This window comes from Convolutriloba macropyga, chromosome 14 (assembly GCF_964194025.1).
Source record: "Convolutriloba macropyga chromosome 14, txConMacr16.3, whole genome shotgun sequence".
In the NCBI taxonomy this organism is placed as follows: Eukaryota; Metazoa; Xenacoelomorpha; order Acoela; family Convolutidae; genus Convolutriloba; species Convolutriloba macropyga.
Genome location: NC_134481.1, coordinates 39,475,011 through 39,501,333, shown reverse-complemented (window position 1 = coordinate 39,501,333; position 26,323 = coordinate 39,475,011). Strand labels below are relative to the sequence as shown.

Genomic DNA, 26,323 nt, shown 5'->3' with positions numbered 1-26,323 from the left:
CCCTGACCGATATAGGGCAATAAAGGACTGCCATGTATAGATTTTTGGCATGAACAGAATTTAGAGACATTACGTGATGTCCTAGACTTTGGCTGCACCTACGGTAACCATCCTCGAATTTGGTTGAACAATGAAACGTGTCCTGGAATTTAGCTGGTTAATAAAACGCGTCCTGGAATTTCACTGTACAATAAATGTTTTCCTGCAATTACGCTCGCAACCGTAGCCTTGTCTTCTTTTTCACCTTCAAAGTTAAGGACATATAGCGCAATTGGTTACTCATTGGGAACGATTGGGCAGAAAGTCACAAGAGGTTGGTTAGGTTGCTAAGTTAACGAGCGCAAACCCAGATGTGGGCGGAACTTTTTAGTGGAACACATTTTGTATATGCAAAGAATTTGGCTGAACTTATGAAAAGAATTAGCCTCGACTTTAACTAGGGTCCTCGGCGGGCGGTGTAATTTATTTCAGTATTTACCCCTCCACCTCGAATTAATAGGTTTTTCTGGTCTAGAGTGGGGTGACATACCTGCTTCTTTCTAAGATATTGAGGATCTCTCATTCTTAATGAGGGCCATGATGTGTCACCGCCATTCAACGCAAAATTATGTAAGATAAGCGGTCAATGCGTTGAAATTAAATAAATCAGGTGGTTAATGCGGTGAGAAACCTTTATCTCCTGGTAGCAGTGAAATTAAATAGTTTCACCGCTGAATTTAGCGGTGAAATTACATAAATTCAACGTTTTGAGAAAAAGTGTCCTTATTATGTAAGATAAGCGCTGAATGCAATGAAATTACATAAATTCACCGCTTGGATTAGTGGTGAACTTAAAAAAGTTCACCGCTTTGAAAAAAGTTGCCCAAATTATGTAAGATAAGCGGTGAATGCAGTGATAGTACTTAAATCCACCGCTTAACTCAATGGTGAAATTACAGAAACTCAGCGCTTAGAAAAAAGTGTTAAAATTTTGTGAGATCAGCAGTGAATGCGATAAAATTACACAAGCTCACCATTGAGCTTAGTGGTGAAATAGCATATAATCACCGCTCAGAAAACGCCTCGAATTGTCTTTCGTTCAACGAAGTTAGGATACATTTATTAAAATTTACCCACGAATAATCAAACATCTTTTTGGAAATTTTTTAAGCGGAGTTTGTGTAATTTGACCACTAGAGTAAGAGGTAAATTTACAAAAAAAATCGCATTTCACCGCTAAAATTTGTAATTTCATCGCTAATCTTACAAAAGTTCAACGCGTATGTTTGAGTTAAATTAAAATAAATATTCTTGATTTTAGTGAGCAGTGGAGCAGTGGAAGAGGAGCTGGCTGACATGCAGGATGTGAGAGTTTTGAATCCGTGCAAGGACGGTAACGTGTAGTAAGCGGTGAAATGTGGTGAATTTTTGTAAGTTCACCGCTTACTCTACTGGTGAACTTACATAATTTCACCGCATTCACCGCATAATTTTGTACGAAATTTGAGATAAAAAGAACAACTTTTCACCGCTAATCTTCATACTTTCCGATTTTTCTCGACTCGCGAGTCGAGAACGTTTGTATAGTCCCTCAGAATCGAGAACATGAGACCGCTTTGTCAAAATATTTTGCAATAAGTTGCACAAAATTGAATCCTTGCACATTTTTTATCTGAAGCGTTTGATATGCGCAATTTTAACTGGAATTAGCGGTTCAATTTCCTCCACATCATCTACAGAGGCGTAAATCATAATTGCCCGTACCCTATCGTTTCAGAGTAATTCAGTACTGAATCAGAATGATTCTCAGAAATATATCAGCACTGATTCAGACTCTGTTCATGTTCAGATTTAGCCCTGAAATCCTCTGATTCAGACACTGACTCATATTCAAATCACGTACCTCAACTGAAGAGCTGATTTCCGAACACACTCGAAATTTTTTTGAGGAACTGTCATGCAGTGTAATTGATTTGTTGTTTTTTCGCTTCATTTTTGATCGCTCTGTGTAAACAAATCTGATTAGCTATAAACGGCAAAAACGGTAATTTAAATAACATCGAAATTTCTTAGTTACTTACTGAATAGATTTTAGAGACAAATTATTTTTCAAAGATACATGTACCGGTTTTAATGCCGGTGGCTGTCAAAGAAACCGAAATGCAATTCAACAGAATAATCAAAAAGCAGTCAAGTAAGCCAAAAAAATTTATAGATATAGCATTCTTTTAAGTTGTCCCTGGGGGACATGCGAGCGCTTCGCTGTTTCCAGATAACACCCCATAATATGGATGATAGGCATGGCATGGAAAACCGTTTGTTGAGGCTCGCAACCATTGGATGACGTATTTTGTTTCATTGGTGCATTATCGTGCATTTTAGATTAAAAATACTAAATGCTGTCTGGATTTGTAACGTTTAAAAATTTGTTATTTCTGAAAGTTTGCATAACTTTTAAAATATATTTACTTGCATGTTGGCTTACGATTAATTCGGCCTACTACACATGCAACGGTAACGCCATAGCCCAATTTAAGCATTCTCAATTTATATACATTATATATAAAGCATTGCAAAAAAAGCTTTGAGAGAAACAGTATATCAGCGCTTATATTCGGTGGTTACGTACAACTATGACGACATATTATTATGACGCTTAAGATTGAAAAAATTGGAACTTATTTTAAAAACGCTGAAACTGCAAAGTAGTTAATAAACTGAATGCTAGACGAATTTTTTTTTCAAAACGACAGGTGTGCGTTGATAATAGATTTGGTTATGATAGATGGATATCATCTCCCACGGGCCGCTATGACATGGTCAATAATTATCAATAAATGCTTACAATTTTTCTCGATTCAGCTTTCTGGTGCTATTAAATAAAAAAAATCAAAGCTCGCGCAACTTCGTTGTGATTGGTTCAAAGCATATGCTGTCGTATCAGTTAGGGTGTTAGATTGGTGGGTTGGAAATTTATCGGGTACAAAAAATTGAAAAAATTTACCCAATTGCAGTTTAACCAATGCTATTGTATCCCAACTGCATGTTGGGTAAAATGACATGGGGTAAAATGGCAGCAAGGTAAAATGGACTTAGGTATGAAGGCATTGGGTAAAAAGGAAATGCGTAAATTGTCCTGACACCAAGCAGGATGTATATGTTAACTTAAAATTATGCATTATTGCAGTTTAGGGCAAGCATTAGTAAGATTCAAAACTAACCAATAGTGCTATGGATTAACGTGTTGTTTCATTACAAAAACAAATAACGCGAAAAACGAACATTTTTGCACTGTTTTTTATTACTGTCAGCAAGTAATAACTGAATAGCTAATTGCATAATAAAATAAACACGTAATGAGAGGAAAAAGTACATTTTTAACATGATGTGTTAATTACTTCCGCTTTAGAATATTGTGGCTTGTTTAAGCTGACTTGCTATGGATATACTAGCGCTCCTAACAAACTGAAAGGTGGTTTGATGGATCTCAGAATTCTGTCGGAGTGCTCTGGTGTCACCAAACTGCTCTCGTCGGCTGTTATAAACTCTAACTAAGCCACCTGATAAACTACCTTAATATCTCAATTAGGCCACCTGATCTCATCGCGGTTCACCGATTTTCTGGTTTTGTTAAATGGGTTCAACTCTCTCAACAATCTTCTGTTTCCACACAAAAAAAATTACAGATCAACTCCTCAGCTATAAATCTGTCACGGTACTGCTGTGATAGTGCAGTAGTTCTATTCCTTAGTATCTTCTCAAGTATTAATGCACTGAAACGCACGTAAAAAAAAGAATTTGTCCACGTCGCTACTATGAACTAATTCAATCCAGCTTTTCTGGATTAAGTTCTTTATGACTTAAAAAGAGCAACCCAATGACCTTAGGGCCTTTATTCATTGTTGATTTCTATTCAAACTATTCAATCAGATCAAAAGCAGCATCAAACTTCTGACGCTACCAATTGATCAATCGGTCAAAACCTCAACCTAATATAAAAGTCATTTTTGAAAAAATACTATCCCTCCAAACGTACTTCTAAAACAAATGTCCGTAGAGTGACAACAAAAATAATTTCAACTTGGTATATACTTATTCCCTACCAAAATTTATTGTGCTCAAGTAAATAACTGATAATAACTAATTGTTCTAAATTTGGTCCTCCTTCAAGAAAATCCACTCAAATTCTAGAGTCTCACTAAGTGATTCCCTAGATGTCCGATTAGCAAAATGGCGTTACATTGCACGCCAACATTTATTCAAAAAAATTTTTGGTCACTTATTTGAAGTTCAAGTGCGATCTTTTCCAATTGCGACACTTTGTTATAAAAATAGAATTTTTCAAACTCTAATCTCCACGCTTCTATACTACTTTTCTCCCAAATAATTGCAAAAATCTTGTTTCCTTTCTTTATTTTTCCCACTCATTGTTCAATACTACTTCTGACTGGCTCGAAGGAGCAATTTTCCGGTTTTCATACATTTGCGTTTCAAGCACAACTTACTAAATCACTAATTTTGACCTAGACACAATCTATCACACTTTTTCCTCTAATATCTCAACGATCCGACCGTTTTGTGAACCATTGATGATTACAAGTAAACATCACGAGTTCATCAGGCACGCATTGCAGCACAATTATCGTGTTACAGCAATTGAGTACAAATCAACAAATATAAGCACTACTTTAAGAACAATTACATGAATTACAAATTTGTCCGTAACGTAAAGATATAAAAAATGCCCTTACAAAGAGACATTTCAGCGTTTCTGTCGGTATTCCAAAACAATATATTAGTTTTTTCAAAGAACAAACTTCTCTGCATTAGCCCAGTCATCTCATCAGAAGAGCAATTCGAGCATGTTCCACTTAAAACAAACTCAACTCTTTTCATTGAACTTAATTTTCTGAAAACCTGCTCAGAAAAGTACTTGCAAATAATGCGTGACATCTGCCTCTTACACGTTGAGTCTGGATGACAAAACAGTACGTCTATCCATGTCAAAAAATCCTATTATTTGGGTCTCCTTCCTCCATCCATTAATTGTTGTCGCAAAAATCTTCCTTATTGACGCTTCCAAGTTCCTCAATTTCACCAGTCCAAGCAATCTGGTGATGGTTTTATAATGTTGTCCCAGTTCCGGCCAATAATTTCTTCAACGGTTTCTAAGTTTTTCAAAAAACTCCGAGCTTCATGCTCAAGTTACGGTGGAAGATGCAAATCTTCGGTTTTGCTGACACAGAACTCATTGTTTGTAGGTTCTTGCGATCCGTTTACTTCTCTGTCGATAAACGACACAACGCAGCTCTGTGCCTTCTGCTAGTTCAGGCCTTACCCTTTTCTCCCAATTTTCAATAACCGTCAGCTTTGACAAGTACAACTTTTGTATACCTTACCCCAAAGCTCAATTTTCACTGTTTGCTGAACTTCGAACGTTTTCCACTTCACTACCTCTCTGGCAAAAAAAATCTTTCTTCGCTTTGTCACAGTATGTTTGCCCTGCTAGGAACACAATCCAGCGTCACATTCAGCTCCTGGGAGGAACCAGCCCTCTGGAAACTTTCTGCCAGTGGACAGTTTTTGATTGTTTCAAAAGCTCTGTAAGTCACAATACGTTAGAAAACTTAGAGTCCCAATCTCTTTCTCCTGATCATATGGAACATTTCGAGGCTCAGAAACGTGATTCCAATCTCTGAATTGCCATTCTTCTAATCTGCCCCTTGTTTCAACTCATTTGGTTCTACCAACAAACGCCACCTGTTTTGACCATTTGCCAAAAAGCTCATTGTGACGTGTTCAGTCCTCGTAGTTGGTCTGACTACTGCAAGCTTAAAGTAATGTACCATTTCCATCTTCCGGAAACTTCCGGAAAACTCATTGTCAGAGCCAGCGAGATCTTTAAATAACTGAGAAGTATATCAGCTCAGAACACACAAGTCGGATGTTAAACGTTACTTTTCGAAATAGTTTGCATTTCGGTGCATTTTTCTGCTCCACACTTCTTGAAATTTAACTTGACAAACAATTTCAACTACCTATTTTTCTATCTAACTTGTCTGCCAACTCTTCAACTGACGCCAATACTGTGCCAATTTGAAGACGCCAATACTGTGTCAAATGAAGCCTAGAACAACAAAATGTTATCACAATCTGTATCAACGAAATTATGTTTTTCTTTAAACTTAACTGCCTCAACTTCCTTTGCAGCCCTTGTGTTCTCCTCGCTAGTCAAAATTGTTGGACCTTGTTTCAGCATTAGATCTTTCTTACTCTCTATTGGGCGTTCTTCCAGTACTTCATTAAAACTTTCAACTCTGGCCATTGAGAGCAATTTTTTTCTATCTTTATTTCCTAGCCTCTCTATTTCCTCCATTGACATGCATCTATTAAAATCGCTTATCTAATCAGCAATTTTCCATTTAGCTTTGGTCTAACGAGAAATTCAGCTTTTTCCAAAGACAAAAAATCTTCGAAACCTCTTGATATCACCACGTTCTGCTCTTGCTCGCTACAATGATGCAGACTGACGGCTGCGCTTCTGCATTTCTGTCATGCTATAAGGTTTTAAGCCCTATTTTTTTGCCTTGGCCCAAAATTTTGGCCCTTCGGATCCACCTGCAATTCATCAGAAAAGAGAACAGATTTGTTGTGATCCATAAAATTCGAGTTCCTTATCCACTAATGAGCAGGTTTATTATTCGAAACTATTTGCAATTTTAACAACCCTGTAGGCTGTTGTGACCAAAGAACTGCAAAACCAGCACAACCAAAACCAGCACAACCAAAACCAGCAAAACAAAAACCAGCACAACCAACCAAATATACCCAGTTTTTGACTAGCCGTAGGTACTTTAGAGTCATTGAACTCGAAAACAGACCTTGCATGGTGTGGTCGGCAATACTTAGCTGATCTTAGCATTTGGAAAATCAATTAAAAAAGACCAACAAGGTACTTTTGCTTTTGAGAAAAAATCTGTTGTATAAGAGAAAGTCGAAATGTTTCACTACAAAATGCTGCAACCGCCAATTTTGACGTATGGAGCCCAATTCATTCACGTTTCTCGAATGGACTTTTGGAGTTTTCAAAAGAATACTGAAGTGAATAATTCAATTTAACTACAAAAAGCTTCTGTCGTGGGGGGCCTACTGCCTCTCTCTCTCTATGTATCTGCAATTGAACAGCCTACTTTTACTTTTGATATTTTTGGAACAGAAGTTCTATTTGTGCACAATTACAATTCCGCGTTATGCAGAAAACAGACAAAATCTATTCTTTAACTTCAAAAACGTCAAAAACAAAAACAATCTTGACATGAGTTTTTTACTGAAAGGGCCGAATTGTCATTATCTTTGGTAATGAAGGCGAATTCTTAAATCCAAATGGTCTGAAAACCAAAACTATAAAGCTTCTGAAAAATCGTCAAAACAACTTCTCAGAGTGAAACGTGTGTTCTTGCCAGCTTCCATGTGATTGCCACCTGTGCCGAAATCAATGATCAAGTTTCTATTTCAACAACAGGGAGAAATCCTCTCAGGACAACCTGAAAATCCTCAACAACAACAACAACAATATTTTTTCTTTAGATTTTAAAGAGTGGTCAAAGTTTTTGCAATTGACTTTGACTCTGATTATTAACTGCACTGCTGCTTCAAATGTTATTTTGCTTCATTTGGGCAGAACTTGGGCAAAAAGCCCAGGCTGTTGCTGATGATGCCAGTGATGGATCCATAGTCGTAACGAGCCCGCCAAACGTAGCCGAAAAAAATGAAAAAATTTACAAAACGTTTTGGCATGCACTGCCAGTAAATGCCGATAAAATTGACAGATTTTTTAAAAAAGATCTGTCCCTGGCGGGCAAATTTCATAATACTGAACAAAAAAGCAGGGCTAACTTCGTTGAGCGCTTTGATGGAATTTTGAATTAGTTTGTAGAAAGCTGCATCGATGAAGAGCTTTCATCTAAGGTTGCCGCTATGTTCCGCCCAGTCTGGTTCCCCCTAGCGTGAAAACAATCAACAACGGGTCAGTTACCAAGTAACTTACAAGTGTGGCGCCCGACACTTACAATTAGGGTGCCTAGGCGACCTTGACGAGCTTCTACTGGAAGCTAGTGCTCTATAAAATAATTTTCGTTAGACCCCTAATATTGGCAAAAATGATAAAGTGTAACAATTCAACAAATTCATGGAGACTGGAAAAATATTGAACACCATCAGTTGTCTCACTGGTGAATTATCGTCCGGGATATTATCACCAAGGGATACAATTAATACAAAAACTGTATATGGGTTGCTCAAAAAGAAACAACCCACTCCTTCCCAAGTCAACCTCAATTACTCAATTGACGAGAACACGTTTGTGTCAATCCCGTACCAGCCTGCAAAATTCAAAAACATAGGCGCATTGGCAGTTAAAAAGGAAGCCTTGAAAACATTAGGCAGCAACGAACCGTCCTGTTTAGACGCAAACGATTGGAGACGAATTTTCACTTTTTTCAAAGAAGTTTCAGCAAAAATGGCAAAAACGGTAGCCAAAATTGATTTTCATCTCCAATAAATCACACGAAGCGTACAACGCATGCACACTAACCCCCTTAAACAAAAACCCTTGGCGTAGGAGAAGCTCTTTGTCGCTTCATAGGCAAATTCATCATCAAGCGTATCGAAAACAGTCTACGCTTCTTCGGGACAACAAACAAACTTGCCTAGACCAAAAATGCGAGATTAGACACGCATTTAACTCTCTGCGCTTGCAATATCAAAAGAATGAAATTGTTGCTGTTCTCCTAAGAGACGGAAAAAACAACTTCTACTGCATCAACTACAGCGCAAACGCCCCGAAGTGTCAATAACAGCAGAAGAGGCGTCAAAAATTAAAGCTCCCAAGTTAATTGAGGGGACGGTAGTTGAAATTGTTGACGGCTTCCGCGTTCTTGGATCTGTAATAGGCTATGAGAAAATCTATGAGACTTTTAATGAAAGCACAGCTGGAAAGTTTTCAAATTGTTCAAAAAAATGGGGCATGTTGCAAAAACATCCCCTCAGAACGCTTACGCATGCCTCACAAGAAGAGTGCAACAATTTGTGACCAGGACAACGCCAAACTCATGGAATATCTTCACAGACCCAGAGGCGAACATCCGAACGTTCGTCCTGCCGTCGTTCTTTGACTCTCCGGTGTCTCAATCCGTACGGCGATTGTATTCGCTACCAATGCGGGAGGGCGGACTTAACATCAAAGAGCCGATATTTTACGAAACGGAATTCGCTACTTCGCTGACCGCATGCGCTTCTTTTTAAGCTGAAGGTGTAGCAGATGCTCATATCAACCAAGAACGCATGACGAACGACCGACGAACCGCACGCCTTAATTCCTATTCGATCATGTACGAAAGATTTTATGAAAAGCCATCAGACCGAGAAAAGCAACATAATAGAATTGACATCGGAAGAGGGAGCCTTGATCTGGCTAAGAGCTCTACCGCTTAAACGTTAAGGTTTCACAATAACGAAGTCCGTATTTAGAGACGAGCTTTGCATTTGATATAACATTGAGGCCACAAATACGCCTGTTAATTGTCCATGTGGTGAAAAATTACTCTATTTCTTGCTCGGCAGTGTGAGAAGGGGGTATACTGACTTGGGACTCAACGAAATCCGAGACACTTTTGCTAAACTCTTGCATGACTTTTGCTATGATATCGAAGTTAAGTGCACTCTTCGGTTGCTTCACGGCGAGTCTTTTATACACAAAACTACTAGCACTGATGATAACGCGCGACTAGACATTAAAGCGAATGACCTATGGGGGTTCAGATTGAGCTGTTATTTCTTCAACGTGAAGATTTTTAACCCCACTTGCCAAGTCATGCCCGAAAAACTCCATAGAAGCGTACAAGTATCATGAGTCGTTGAAGTGCCTAAAATATGATGAACGAATACTTTTCTTCGAGAAGTTTAACTTCGTTCCGCTCGTATTTTCCTGCATGGGGACGCAGAATCGTCCGCAACGTGCTCTGAAAACAACTAGCTACCAAAATTGCTGAAAAAAAGACGAATCATGCTCGACGCATTAACGTACATACGCACGAGAATAAGTTTTTCTTTTCTGTGCAGCGCTATCATATGCCTCAGGAAGTGCCGTAGTTCCAAACGGCCAAACAACACGTATAGTTCTTGCAGTGCCGCAGTACGGGAGGGGAAACTAGATTAATAACAAATTAGATTAATAACAAATTAGCGATTAACAAAAATTATATACGATGCAGTGATCTTTATGTTTATATTTCTCATGATGCAGCTCTAATAGAGCTACAGTGCCTTGTTTTTAAAATTTTACACGATGCAGTGATGTCTCATAAATGGGGATCAGTACTCATCCTTTGGATTGTCCTACGCGGCTTAAGAGCAAACCCCCTTTATTTTTGATTTAGAAACCAATTGTGTTGTCTTCTTGAACTTAAATGAACATATTAAGGAGAACTGGCTTTTTTCCCATTATTCTTTTAAGTAAACGAAAGATTATTATTCAATGATTTGGCTTTCTTGAAACGTTCGCCTGCATCTTCGTTCCTTTTGTGCAATTTAATTATTTTCCGAACTTTGCTTAGTGAGACATTGAGAGCAAAACCAAACGAATCCTTCTCATTATAGCCTCCCCCACGAAATTATATCCCCATAATTATGGTTGTTTTACCACGCTTATGGGGATATAGGTTATCTTGGCACTAAGGGGGGGGGCTATAATGAAAAAGACCCTATCAATTAATATCTTGCATTCGTTGGTATTGTTCATTGATAGTCTGTTCACATCTCGCATGATACTATTGTTTACAAGTCTCGTCCTCTACCCCTATACTCCGACTTGCCAGTCTTTTAACACATATGCTGCATTTGTAAGTAGTTACAGGTGGCGAAATGTTCTTATCAGATTTTACGACTTCTTTTCGTTCTCATTTGTCATATGCTATCTTAATACTGTATAATGAATTAGTCTACATTTGGGATTTTTTGTAAAACATTTTAATGCAGAGAACAAATATGTTGGGCGTATTATCGACAGATGTTGCAATTTTATCCACAAACTAGCAGAACTTGAACGAATAATTGGGTGCAATCCATGAAAAACAACGACTTCCTGGAATCCAAGTTTACTACTTTGTTTATAGCGCAAGAATTTCTGATGGCGGCAAATGGGAACCGCACAAGTTATAAAATGTCTGCAGAGTCCAAATATACCTTTTAGCAATTAGTAAAATATAACCGAGGATTTTATTCTTAGGCCTTTTTTACTCTTTTTGAGTGTGCAAGTCTACAATTTTGGCAATTTGCAAACTATATTCGAAGTATATCATACCACAGTTATTGTAAAGTGAAATGATTCTTAAATTCAAAATACAAAAAGTCCCCAAATCGTGATTTAAGAAAGCTGATCTTATGCTTGTAAACTCTGAATGCGAGAACTTGACCCTATTGCTCTGCAGGGATTTGTAAAAATTAATTGCAATTAATTGGCTAGACAAAAACAGGGGCAATTATTTAATTAATAAGCAAAACTTAAACATCAATAATTACAATTATTGATCAATTAAGATCAATTAAATCAATTATTTCCTTTTGCAGATTTGAAACCAATTTTGCCTTGATTTACCCAAAAGGTATGCAATTGGTTATATTATCTGAATTTGTCTGAATTATTCCTGTGCATATTTGCCTATGCATGTTTGACGAAGGGGGTTACAGAAGTTGAGCTTCTTTTTGCGTACTACACCTGGACGGGGTTTTGGACAAGATGGAGGAGCAGCTTGGCCGAGTCATATCGAACATAGTCGGCAAAGAAATAATCCAAGAGGAAAGAGAACTTTTTCTCCCTCTCAGAAGGGGTGGGCTTAACATCGCCCTCCCACAAGATCTTCAGGAAAATCTTGAGCAATTAATTGAACTTTCAAGTCCATTGGCGTCATTCAATAATGATTCATTCGAAATTCAACAATGTGAAATAGAACAAACCAAGATTAGTCTCAGACAGAAAGCAGACATGCAACGTGAACTCATCTCGAAAAATCCGGAATCGAAAACAATTTACCAGACCATCCAGCTGGCCTCGGAAAAAGGAGCATCTAGCTGGTTTAACGGGCTTCCGTTATCGAAACATGGTTTCGACCTCCCGAAGACTCAGTTCCGTGATGGAATAGCACTTTGCTACACCTGGGAAGCGAAGAACACGCCAGCTATGTGCCCATGTGGGAAAGAATTTAGCCTCACCCATGCCCTACACGGCGCCAAAGGCGGGTATACGCACCTACGACACAACGAAATAAGAAACGTGTTTGCAAACCTGATAGATGACGTTTGCCGCAATATCAAGATAGAGCCAAAACTTCAGTCGCTCGATGGAGAAATTTTCTCGAGTAATTCCACCACTACTGATGATGACGCTCGACTGGTTATCAAGGCAAACGGTTTGTGGTTCTCCCGCTTTAATCGCACTTTCTCCCATGTGAAGATTTTCAACCCTCATGCGAAGAGCTGCCCTAAGTCCATAAAAGAAGCATACAAATATCACGAGAGCATCATGCGAAAAAAGTACGAAAAGTGAATCCGCGAAACCGAATACAGCAGCTTCAACGCACTGGTTTTTGCGTGCTCGGGCGGTGCTGGGCCATCAGCATCGCGCGTTTTGAAACAACTCGCAACCAATATCAGCGAAAAACGCGGAGAGCCGTACGCCGACACTATAAGCTACACTCGCACTTATGAGGAGCTGTGTTCTCTGCTTGAGGGGATGTCGTGCCCTCAAGCCTCGTGTTCTCAGTGAGACTTCGATTAGCGTCGTCGTGGAGGAGGGAAGGCTGCACTGAGTGTTTGGCTGTTTAACTTTATTCCTTTGCTGATTCCTTGATATTCCATTTTTATTTTAATCCTTCCATACCAGTTCTCTATGTGCTGTATATAAAGTTGCTTTCCTCTCCACGTAAGTTATTTTTGTAATTGGGCTGTCTTTACACTGTCTGGAGGGGAACATCTTGGAGTGCAGCATCCGGCTAAGTGCTACTCATCATCCCCTATTTTCCAACCTACACCCATAGTTGCCGGATGGTGTACACGGCCCTTTATTATGTAATAAGAAAGTTGATAAAAGGAGTTTATTATTGCAATCAATTAATTGCCAATTATTGCAATTATAATTAATTTTTCCAAATCCCTGTTGCTCTGTTCTGTTTGACAAAATTTAGCTTTGCAGTTCCATGGTCATGTCCCGCAACACGCGATCGGAGCGCCGACGTGACGAAGCTTCCATTGGAGCTATAGAAGAAGAAAGGATCACCATCTAAATTCTAATGAATACTCGATTTGAAATCTTAATTGTATAGCCGCTATCATTGGTCTTATGATATTTCAATTTTTGTATATGATGCTGTTTAACTACTGCAAGAATTTAGATATGCATATGGGAGTTGACTTGCCGCCGCCTAGTTATGCGGCTACCCCTTTTAGGAGAGGGGCATTCTTTAACTTGACTTTTTTATACTGTTGTCCTGCAGCAATTAGATGGGCGTCAAACAGGGTTTTCGCGCGGCAGTTTTCAGCAGGTTTTCTGTCTTTTCTATGGTTGCAGTTCGCATACTTGCTGACAGTTTGTGATTTGAAAGTATTTATAGGAGCCTCTTATAGGTTTGTTTATTTGAGCTTCGAAACAATTTGGTTTTTAAGATGCATGGGTGGTTCTGGCAGTACCTCTAAACCGAAAACCAGTCTCTTGATCCTTGGGTTAGATAATAGTGGGAAAACGACTATTATTAATTCCCTTCTTCCACAAGGACAAAAGGACATTGATGTCGTACCCACTATTGGTTTCGCTGTACAAAGGATTCGAATCCCTGGATCTGGAATAACTGCCTCTTGCATCGACATGTCTGGGAGCAGCAAGTATCGGGACCTGTGGTCTAAGTACTTTAGGTAAATCAAAAGATCAAATTTTTTTTAATAGCCACAAAGCGATAGCTGAGGCTATTATTGAATTTGAATTGTTTTGGGGTGCTGTTTTTTTTAAGATCTGTTCAAACATTCGGGACTTATGAAGTTAAATTGAAGTGATGGTTTTGGTCGCGCCGAAACAAGAAGTGGAGAGAAAAAGCGAGTGGTTTTGCCGCGTATTTTTTGCTCTAATTATAAAGTGGAGTGAGAAAAAGTTGTTTGAACAAAGGTTTTAAAAGTATCAATTGCTTTAAAAAAGTATTTTCTTAAAAAGTATCAATTGCTTTATAACAAACAGTTTGGGTGGCGATCCAAATATAGTACAATCGATGCTTTAGCTAGATTTATTGAAAAGGTTCAATAAAACTCTCGTGAGTCAAGTATCAAGAGGTTATTCTTGGAGCTTAAGAAAGCTTTTGACAAGATTGAAAACGATTTTCTTTTTTTTACAAACTCTAGCATTACACAGTACGTGGAATTGCACTAAAATGGCTTGAATCTTATCTGAGGATTCGACGGTAATACGTAGAAGTAAGGAATGCGTTCCAATTGGAGACACGTAAACTTAATCTAAGTTTAAACCTGAGTTAGCGAGTGACATAGAAATTGTTCTTGAGTTGCCGATTGCCAATAAATTACTACTCAACTTTATCCAACACCAGTGCTTCTAAGATTATATTTCCAGTTGACGAAATTTGAACCAGAGTTTAAGTATATAGGAGTAATTGATAATAAGTTGTTAGTTAAGTCACACGTTGAAAGGATTAAATCTAGTCGTGAAAAGTAGTGTGGAATAGTTACGGCCTTTTGTTCCAAAAAATCAGCTAGTGCAACACTATGAAAGCAATTTCAATTCTATTGTCCAGTACATTCTAGTTTATGGTTGCTACAGTTTTTGATCATTATTAATAGCCGCACAGCGATAGCTGGGGCTATTATTGGCCTTCTCCTGGTTTTTTTTATTTCGTCGTCATGATTTTTGTTACGACCATATGACGTCACAGCCACTTTTTGTTCATTCGTTCATGCAATTTCAACTGAATTACATGCGTGACGTCATTTTTTGCTCTTATTGGAGCGACTTTTTTGTTCATTCGCGTGATTAAATTTTTGGTCACACTTGACTTACCTCACTCTCAAAAATGACTTCCTCACTTTGAAATTGACTTTTATTTACTTTAATTCAAAGAGATAAGGTCAAATGAGTGTGTGTCACTCTAAATGAAGGTTATTTGAGATCAGCTAATAGAGGCAGCAATAACTTATACAGATTTTTAATCAAAATATACCAGATCAGCCTTCAATGAAAAGACCAGTTTTTGTGGTCTGTCTTTTTTACTGTTTTTTTTAGACTGCCGATCTACGAATCTATTGCGGCTATTTTCTGGCAATCTGCCAGCTATGTTCAGATGTTTGTCCGAGAAAAAATGAAATTGAAGCATTTTGTTGAATTTAAGATAAAATAGCGAAAAGCTTTTTAATTTGAACGGATCCTTTAATTTCTTTGAGTTTCATTTTTACGAGCTTCTAAGTTAGTTTTCTATTGATATGAATACTTTGCAATCGGAAAATTATTTAATTGTATAATATTTCTTCCAACAAAAGTCAAGCATTCGTTGAAGAGATCTCAATTTTGAAATAAAGACGAGCGTGAAGTTTCAAGAGCGTTCATTACGATATCGTGGAGCCAAATAATGTAATCTGTTAAGCTTATGGAAAAATATGACAGGGTATTGAAAATAGGGATTTAATAGGGAATCAAAAAACAGCATTATCTGAAATAAACGTTCATTCTTAATAACATGGACATCGTAATAAAAATATTTGAATGGTGTGTCAATATAGGTTGTTGTTTTTTCCATGTTAATCAAATTAAGGAATTGTATGAAATATTGACCGTTAAGGAGCTTGGTCACCAGCAACCAAGACTCTGGAAAATCTTCTGTGTGCCGCTTACACAATAACCTAATCCTGCACGTATACTTTTTAGTTCATATGAGGAAGTCAACATAATAAATTTGTCGTGCATTTTTGGGAAACTTTAGGGAAATTTAAAATAATATCTAGAAACTTTATTTAGCCTGGGCAGATGCTTGTGTGGAGCCCGCGTTTGCTTCCATCTGCCATCTTCTGGTTCATTTAGCAATCTTTTGATATTTTTATTTCATCATTTATTAATTTAATGAACCACAGAAATTAATTCTTTTTTTCTTTTCTTGAGACCAACCGTAAGTGATAGTTATCGCAACAGCGTAAAAGGACACATACGAACAGCAATGCAACCGCATGTTAAAAAGTGCTCAGTCCGCTGGCATGTAACTATACGGGATGTAACTAATAAGAAAGTTGATAAAAGGAGTTTATTATTGCAATCAATTAATTGCCAATTATTGCAATTACAATTATTTTTTCCAAATCCCTGTTGCTCTGTTCTGTTTGACAAAATTTAGCTTTGCGCAGTTCCATGGTCATGTCCCGCAACACGCGATCGGAGCGCCGACGTGACGAAGCTTCCATTGGAGCTATAGAAGAAGAAAGGATCACCATCTAAATTCTAATGAATACTCGATTTGAAATCTTAATTGTATAGCCGCTATCATTGGTCTTATGATATATCAATTTTTGTATATGATGCTGTTTAACTACTGCAAGAATTTAGATATGCATATGGGAGTTGACTTGCCGCCGCCTAGTTATGCGGCTAGGAGAGGGGCATTCTTTAACTTGACTTTTTTATACTGTTGTCCTGCAGCAATTAGATGGGCGTCAAACAGGGTTTTCGCGCGGCAGTTTTCAGCAGGTTTTCTGTCTTTTCTATGGTTGCAGTTCGCATACTTGCTGACAGTTTGTGATTTGAAAGTATTTATAGGAGCCTCTTATAGGTTTGTTTATTTGAGCTTCGAAACAATTTGGTTTTTAAGATGCATGGGTGGTTCTGGCAGTACCTCTAAACCGAAAACCAGTCTCTTGATCCTTGGGTTAGATAATAGTGGGAAAACGACTATTATTAATTCCCTTCTTCCACAAGGACAAAAGGACATTGATATCGTACCCACTATTGGTTTCGCTGTACAAAGGATTCGATTCCCTGGATCTGGAATAACTGCCTCTTGCATCGACATGTCTGGGAGCAGCAAGTATCGGGACCTGTGGTCTAAGTACTTTAGGTAAATCAAAAGATCAAATTTTTTTTTAATAGCCACAAAGCGATAGCTGAGGCTATTATTGAATTTGAATTGTTTTGGGGTGCTGTTTTTTTTAAGATCTGTTCAAACATTCGGGACTTATGAAGTTAAATTGAAGTGATGGTTTTGGTCGCGCCGAAACAAGAAGTGGAGAGAAAAAGCGAGTGGTTTTGCCGCGTATTTTTTGCTCTAATTATAAAGTGGAGTGAGAAAAAGTTGTTTGAACAAAGGTTTTAAAAGTATCAATTGCTTTAAAAAAGTATTTTCTTAAAAAGTATCAATTGCTTTATAACAAACAGTTTGGGTGGCGATCCAAATATAGTACAATCGATGCTTTAGCTAGATTTATTGAAAAGGTTCAATGAAACCCTCTTGAGTCAAGTATCAAGAGGTTATTCTTGGAGCTTAAGAAAGCTTTTGACAAGATTGAAAACGATTTTCTTCTTTTACAAACTCTAGCATTACACAGTACGTGGAATTGCACTAAAATGGCTTGAATCTTATCTGAGGATTCGACGGTAATACGTAGAAGTAAGGAATGCGTTCCAATTGGAGACACGTAAACTTAATCTAAGTTTAAACCTGAGTTAGCGAGTGACATTGAAATTGTTCTTGAGTTGCCGATTGCCAATAAATTACTACTCAACTTTATCCAACACCAGTGCTTCTAAGATTATATTTCCAGTTGATGAAATTTGAACCAAACCAGAGTTTAAGTATATAGGAGTAATTGATAATAAGTTGTTAGTTAAGTCACACGTTGAAAGGATTAAATCTAGTCGTGAAAAGTAGTGTGGAATAGTTACGGCCTTTTGTTCCAAAAAATCAGCTAGTGCAACACTATGAAAGCAATTTCAATTCTATTGTCCAGTACATTCTAGTTTATGGTTGCTACAGTTTTTGATCATTATTAATAGCCGCACAGCGATAGCTGGGGCTATTATTGGCCTTCTCCTGGTTTTTTTTATTTCGTCGTCATGATTTTGGTTACGACCATATGACGTCGCAGCCACTTTTTGTTCATTCGTTCATGCAATTTCAACTGAATTACATGCGTGACGTCATTTTTTGCTCTTATTGGAGCGACTTTTTTGTTCATTCGCGTGATTAAATTTTTGGTCACACTTGACTTACCTCACTCTCAAAAATGACTTCCTCACTTTGAAATTGACTTTTATTTACTTTAATTCAAAGAGATAAGGTCAAATGGGTGTGTGTCACTCTAAATGAAGGTTATTTGAGATCAGCTAATAGAGGCAGCAATAACTTATACAGATTTTTAATCAAAATATACCAGATCAGCCTTCAATGAAAAGACCAGTTTTTGTGGTCTGTCTTTTTTACTGTTTTTTTAGACTGCCGATCTACGAATCTATTGCGGCTATTTTCTGGCAATCTGCCAGCTATGTTCAGATGTTTGTCCGAGAAAAAATGAAATTGATGCATTTTGTTGAATTTAAGATAAAATAGCGAAAAGCTTTTTAATTTGAACGGATCCTTTAATTTCTTTGAGTTTCATTTTTACGAGCTTCTAAGTTAGTTTTCTATTGATATGAATACTTTGCAATCGGAAAATTATTTAATTGTATAATATTTCTTCCAACAAAAGTCAAACATTCGTTGAAGAGATCTCAATTTTGAGATAAAGACGAGCATGAAGTTTCAAGAGCGTTCAATACGATATCGTGGAGCCAAATAATGTAATCTGTTAAGCTTATGGAAAAATATGACAGGGTTTTGAAAATAGGGATTTAATAGGGAATCAAAAAACAGCATTATCTGAAATAAACGTTTATTCTTAATAACATGGACATCGTAATAAAAATATTTGAATGGTGTGTCAATATAGGTTGTTGTTTTTTCCATGTTAATAAAATTAAGGAATTGTATGAAATATTGACCGTTAAGGAGCTTGGTCACCAGCAACCAAGACTCTGGAAAATCCTCTGTGTGCCACTTACACAATAACCTAATCCTGCAATTATACTTTTTAGTTCATATGAGGAAGTCAACATAATAAGTTTGTCGTGCATTTTTGGGAAACTTTAGGGAAATTTAAAATAATATCTAGAAACTTTATTTAGCCTGGGCAGATGCTTGTGTGGAGCCCGCGTTTGCTTCCATCTGCCCTCTTCTGGTTCATTTAGCAATCTTTTATTTAGCAATTTTTATTTCATTATTATTTATTAATTTAATGAACCACAGAAATTAATTCTTTTTTTCTTTTCTTGAGATCAACCGTAAGTGATAGTTATCGCAACAGCGTAAAAGGACACATACGAACAGCAATGCAACCGCGTGTTTAAAAGTGCTCAGTCCGCTGGCATGTAACTAAACGGAGCAATTAACTAAATATAGCAACAACAAGAACGGGAAGAGAGCATGCTACATTGTGCGTTTTGGCCGGGCAGAATTGCACTGGATACCGCCCCTGCTTGATTTGAGTCGTATTTGTACAAACAATAAAAACAGCTTCCCAAAATGATGAAGCATCTTTTGATTTAAACCTTATTATCCTTGCATAAGAACTACACGAAGTGCAAGATAACTGACGATGAGCTAACTGGCTGGAGTTATTGCCGTTAGTTGAACATGACTAGACTGCTCACGGTACACGGCCACTTTCCTTGACCCTCTCCCATGAGTTTGAAGATGTGCTGCCTGGTCACTCTAGCCTGGAGACAGCATGTCGTCCATCACGGCATAGATAAACAATTTGTGTATAGGCAACAACGTTATTACTTATTCGATTATCATATAATTAAAACTTAACTAGGTGACCAGTTAAAATGGAAAATGAGCGCCAAAGTACCCCTGACTTTACTAAAGATCTCTGTATCATCAATAACAAAAACATCCGTAGGTATCTGAAAAGTGCAAACCCCCTTTTGATAATCCTGTTATAAAATTGGGTTATCGAACTCATCATGTTCCGCTACTCATTGTTGTGATCTCGGGCTTAAAGATTTGTCAAATCTTAACTTGGAATGAGAATCTGCTACTCAAAAAAAGATTAAACCAAATGCGTACTTAGTTTAATTCTTTCCGATAATTACGTCTTGCTCACATTTTGCGTTTTACGTATCCAGTAGTCAAATGTAAGACATCGAAGAGCTCCAAAAACTGACACAAAATGAATTTTGAAAAAGAAAGAAATTTCAAGTTTAAAAATCGACTTTTGGAATTGAAATTACAAGTAGATGCGATGTTGACTTACCAACTTAAACTGTGCTAAAAAATGATATATGTCAATGCAGCACGGAAGAATTGAATACAAAAGAAAGTTGGTTGGTAAAACTGATCAAACTACGGACTCAAATGTAGCCTAGTGCTTAAAGCCCTTTCATAATTGGAGGATTTTTTTTAGAAAGCGCTCTTGATAAAACGCTGGGGAGATATTTTAATAAGCAAAAAAGAAAACAAATGTTTACGGCGCATTATCTGCAGTCGTGGTTCTGGCTACCGCAAAACATCGTTGATTTAAATTTTTTCAATCCGTTTATGAAGGAGTACACTGAAAATATACCGGATTTGTATAAATATCACTAGACCATGAAAATTTGAAGCCTGAGGAACGGCAGATTAATAGAAATAGAGGGTGCGACAAAGTGTCCTACGATCCTCTTCTGCACCGTCAATGTCGAATGCCATTCAGTGGTTGGCAGCTAGAATCAATGGGAGAAGGGAGGATTAATTGATAGGATCATAGGATAAAATTTGATGCGATTATAGGATAAAAATTAGCCGTTATCGCTCGTACTCCGCTTCTGCGGCGCGGGCTCAATGAGACGGTATGGCAGCTCTTCTGGGATGATAGAAAAAGTGCAATTGTGGTTTAAAATAATGTTGTAGATTCTGTTGAGATATCAGTTTTTAGTATCACCATGTTTAAGAGACATAAATTAATGATACGAGGTTCCTTCTTAGAGTTTGGTATAGGAAGACACTAATGCCGAGGGCAGATTTGCGCTCGCTTTTTTTAAAGCCGTATCTCTACACAACAATGATGGTCAAGGAGTGCTTAGCTAATATACGTATCGAAAAGACACAGAAACAGGTGTCGCAAATAATTCATTTTTACCTTTTGAGCTGCGGGCTTAATTATGAAAGATAACAGTCATTCTTGTTTGCAGCGAGACAGATGGAATAATCTTTGTCGTGGACGGATCAGACGAACTCAGGCTAGCAGTCGCAAAAGATGAATTCGACATGATTATCAGCAGTCCAGCAATCAAGACAAGAAAGGTGCCAATTTTAGTTCTCAGTAACAAGAAAGACGTTCGAGGTCATAAAACTGCCGCCGAGGTGTCCAAAATTTTGGAATTGACTTCGTTGAAAACGAATAATTGGAACATTTGTGACTCGAACGCTTTGTCCGGTGATGGCCTGAACGAAGGGTTTTCCTGGATATCTGGTCAATTGAAAGGAAAGAGATGACCAATTTTTGAACTGCAATCATTCGTAATTTAAAGCTTTGACCGGCGAAATTATTCACATGTATCATTGTCTGTAGAAATATTGTAAAATGTGTAAATAAATCAAATTGACGGTTTCATTTTGCTAAAACTGCTTTTAAATTCGGACCACAATGTTAGAATTATCGCCCTTTAATAGCAGATTATCCATTTTTTGGGTAAATGTTTTCTGTCTGTCGCGTTTAATACCTGTTGTAACCAGCACTGTTACTGATTTGAAGAAAAGTAGTCGGAAACTCGTTATCTCTTTTCAAACTCTCCTTTTTTCTCTAGTGGTGACAATTTATTCAATTTGCATTTAAACTACCAACGTATCATTTATGTGTTTCTAGAGCACAATTAGACCGTCTATATACAAGGCTCATCAGTACTGTAACAAAAAAGCACATATCTCGATTGGCTTTGCAGTCCTGTAAGAGAAGAACTCTAAGAAGAGTACAAAAAAGATGTAATTTTTTTAATAAATTTCTAAATCTTAGTTAAGTAAAAAAAATTCTGACTGTGTGGTGAACTTCAAGTAGAGTCAATTTCTCTTTTCGCTGTTGTAGTTTACTTTTTACACCGCTTGTGCTCCCAGACACTTCGTTCTGGAGAAATAAGTAGATCTGTGTAATTACGTGTGATGACTGAACATTTCCATTAGTTATCTCTGGATTGGTATTTAAAGAATTTTAGAAAGCAATACGTTTCGAGTATATCGAGGTGTCTCAATCAGTTTAACAGTTAGGAAAATTCCCATTTACGGTAATATACTGCACGTTTGTAACACTGAAATGCTATATAAGAAAAGCTTTTGTAATTTTGACGAGGAGGTGACAACTATTAATGAAAGTCAGATTTTTCAAGAAGTTCTCTTAACATCTGAGAAACCCATTGAACATGCTAAACAGCAGCAATTTCATTATTAAGTCCAAGATAGCCGGTCTTTAACGGGCCCATTAACAAAGTACGAACACTGAAAACCTTTAGTGAACATTTTTCCGATAAGTGCTTCTTCCAAAATAGCACCCGTTTGATTAAAAAAACGACACATTATGATCGAAACGGATTTTTTTTCACATTTTTTACCATATTTTCTAATTTTTTCATCACATTCTCATCGCAAAAACTACACAGCATCTGACAAACTCAGGCAAGAACGTGGAATGACAAGATACCATTGCGCCACGTGACAGTTCCGAAAAAAATTGGACATTAGATCCATAAGCTATATGTGTAACAAGGCGTTCTGGAGCATTGAAAATTTGATTGAGCTCAAGGACAACCCTATTGACGTCTGCAATAGTTGCAAACCAAGAGTTTAAAAAATGAGAATAAATTCTGAGAGCCAAATTGAAAATTAACTGATTTAAGAGAAACTGCTGAGCAAATACGAGAACTTCAAGCGCAAATGGAAGCACTCACTACGAAAGTTAAAGTCCATTAGTATTATAGCAAATTTTCAAACGGAAGTAAAAAAACTGCAAATACATACAAGCACTGCCTCGATGCCTTGAAACCAAGAAATTTGAAATTAATACCAGGGAAATCTACATTATGAATCAGCTTTAGAGACATCCCCGAAGAAAACGCAAATCAGCTTCCGCTGTGGATTGGATCCAGGCTGGCTATTTTCGTTTTTCTCAAAAGTGAGGACAGGAAACTAGTCAAGGGACAAAGGCTTTAGAATTACGATCCGGAAAAGGCTTTCCCTAGAACATTGCTAATCAGCACCAAAAACCCATTTAGTCGAAATCTTATCCAACGAGCGTGGAACGCTCAAGGTCCACAATTGCTGGCAGAAAGCAGTCTACTTAAACCCTCAAATTAATACTGCATAAGCAAAAAGTCATAAAGAATGCCTAAATAGTTCCGATATAATGCCTAAATTAAAAAGAAAATTCTGAAGACAGTCAAGAATGATACTTCAAAACCTATATTAGATCTTAATCTAACAGTGGATTTATTTGAGAATGTAAATTGGATACCATTTGAAAGAAAAAGTCAAACTGCCAAAATGAATCAAGTGATCCGGAAGACGGGTTTGAACAACCAATATTGTCAATATTTACCTTCAACACTAGATGGTCAGATCCTAGATATAAATGTAAAGATCCTAGATATAAATGTAAAGACGGGTTTGAACAACCAATATTGTCAATATTTACTTTCAACACTAGATTTTTAGATCCTAGATATAAATAGAAGAACCACGTTTGCAAAGGGTGTTATCGCCCATCATTTTGATCTTATTCGTTCTACATAAGCTACCTCAAGACATTCGGTCATCCGCATCATTCCTGAAAATTATGTATTTTGAAACGACGGACCAAGCCTTGACAGAAAAAACATTATTGGGGCGTGCAAATTGCAGTTAAACAATCATTCCTCATCAAGATTTCGAGCTGCAAATTGAAGAATTTGATTTTGTTTAGCAAGTTATCAACAAAAACAGGTCCTAAAATTTTGATTTATATTATTTACACTGCGCCATGCCCTGAGCCCTGTCAGTGGAAGTTAATTGAAAGTGAAAGTTCAGTGAATGCTCGTTGAACTTTACGTGTGACTTGATTATTTCCCAAAAAAGTGGTACTACGTGACTTTTCATGTGATAATTCTGGCTAGTTGATAAATTGTGAATTTCAATTGAATATAGTGAATCAGCGTTTGTATATCAGTTAACAGTTTTTAGAGCATAAAACAGTTGAAACGGTAATCTAATCTTTTACAAACTAAAATCGGCCCGTAAGCCCATCTGCGAAATACGCTTTTAAGCGAACTGGCTTGGAGCAGTTGAAGTAAAAGGATTTCAATAGGCCATTTTGAACCGTTTATCATAGTAATGTCGATGTACTATTGCTTCAATGTTATTAATGTTGTTTGGGAAATAACTCTGCGCATAACGAAACATAGAAAAAAGCTAGCGTTTCTCGTTAGATGAATCTCTAGTTAACATAAATTTTTTGACTACTGTTAAAAGAAATGTTTAAATTAAAAATGTTGGTAAGCTTGTGGTTGTTCCATCCTTTCACGTCACATATTTTGGTCATGTTTTGTTCCCATATTTTCTAATTTTTCATCACAATCTCATGGCAAAAACTAAACAGCATCTGACAAACTCAGGCGAGAACGTGAAATGACAAGAGACATTTGCGCCACGTTACAGGTCCGAAAAAAAGCGGACAATAATTCGATAAGCTGGATCTGTCACAAAACGCTCCATCTAACAGTTGTGTGTTCTGGAGCATTGCAATTTAGATTGAGCTCAAGGACAATCCTATTGACGTCTGCAATGTTTGCAAACCAAGAGTTTAGAAAATACGATAATGAATTCTGAGAGCAAAATTGAAAAATCAACTAATTTAAGAGAAACTGCTGAGCAAATACGAGAACTTCAAGCGCAAATGGAAGCACTCACTAAGAAAGTTAAAGTCCATTAGTATTATAGCAAATGTTCAAACGGAAGTAAAAAAAACTGCAAATACATACAAGCACTGCCTCGATGCCTTGAATCCAAGAAATTTGAAATTAATACCAGGGAAATCTACATTATGAATCAGCTTTAGAGACATCCCCGAAGAAAACGCAAATCAGCTTCCGCTGTGGATTGGATCCAGGCTGGCTATTTTCGTTTTTCTCAAAAGTGAGGACAGGAAACTAGTCAAGGGACAAAGGCTTTAGAATTACGATCCGGAAAAGGCTTTCCCTAGAACATTGCTAATCAGCACCAAAAACCCATTTAGTCGAAATCTTATCCAACGAGCGTGGAACGCTCAAGGTCCACAATTGCTGGCAGAAAGCAGTCTACTGAAACCCTTAAATTAATACTGCATAAGCAAAAAGTCATAAAGAATGCTTAAATAATTCTGATATATGCCTAAATTAAAAAGAAAATTCTGAAGACAGTCAAGAAAGATACTTCAAAACATATCTTAGATCGTAATCTAACAGTGGATTTGTTTGAGAATGTAAATTGGATACCATTTGAAAGAAGAAGTCAAACTGCCAAAATGAAATAAGTGATCCGGAAGACGGGTTTGAACAATCAATATTGTCAATATTTACCTTCAACACTAGATGTTTGGATCCTAGATATAAATAGAAGAACCACGTTTGCAAAGGGTGTTATCACCCATCATTTTGATCTTTTTCGTTCTACATAAGCTACCTCAGGACATTCGGTCATCCGCATCATTCCTGAAAATTATGTATTTTGAAACGGTGGACCAAGCACTGACAGAAAAAACAATTTTGGGGCCTGCAAATTGCTGTTAAACAATCATTTCTCGTCAAAATTTCGAGCTGCAAATTGAAGAATTTGATTTTGTTTAGCAAGTTATCAACAAAAACAGGTCCTAAAATTTTGATTTATATTTACACTGCGCCATGCCCTGAGCCCTGTCAGTGGAAGTTAATTGAAAATGAAAGTTCAGTGAATGCTCGTTGAATTTTACGTGTGACTTGATTATTTCCCAAAAAAGTGGTACCCCGTGACTTTTCATGTGATAATTCTGGCTAGTTGATAAATTGTGGATTTCAATTGAATATAGTTAATCAGTGTTTGTATATCAGTTAACAGTTTTTAGAGCATAAAACAGTTGAAACGGTAATCTAATCTTTTACAAACTAAAATCGGCCCGTAAGCCCATCTGCGAAATACGCTTTTAAGCGAACTGGCTTGGAGCAGTTGAAGTAAAAGGATTTCAACAGGCCATTTTGAACCGT

At 37.2% G+C, this 26,323-nt stretch overlaps 2 protein-coding genes across 3 annotated transcripts in view; both read left to right on the top strand.

The window, feature by feature from the left end:
• The window catches only part of LOC142353219 (uncharacterized), a 511,758-nt gene that overhangs the window by 245,918 nt on the left and 239,517 nt on the right, over nucleotides 1–26,323 (top strand). The gene's annotated exons all lie outside the window — the stretch shown is intronic.
• On the top strand, nucleotides 13,603–21,710 carry LOC142352785 (ADP-ribosylation factor-like protein 6). 2 transcript variants are annotated; one of them, XM_075404893.1, is made up of 2 exons: nucleotides 13,603–13,941; nucleotides 21,278–21,710. In XM_075404893.1, exons 1-2 carry the CDS (start codon nucleotides 13,700–13,702, stop codon nucleotides 21,579–21,581), a joined length of 546 nt encoding a protein of 181 aa, XP_075261008.1. In that variant the 5' UTR covers nucleotides 13,603–13,699; the 3' UTR covers nucleotides 21,582–21,710. The 2 variants fall into 2 exon arrangements, with proteins under 2 accessions (XP_075261008.1, XP_075261007.1); XM_075404892.1 differs by lacking the exon at nucleotides 13,603–13,941 and adding an exon at nucleotides 16,853–17,126.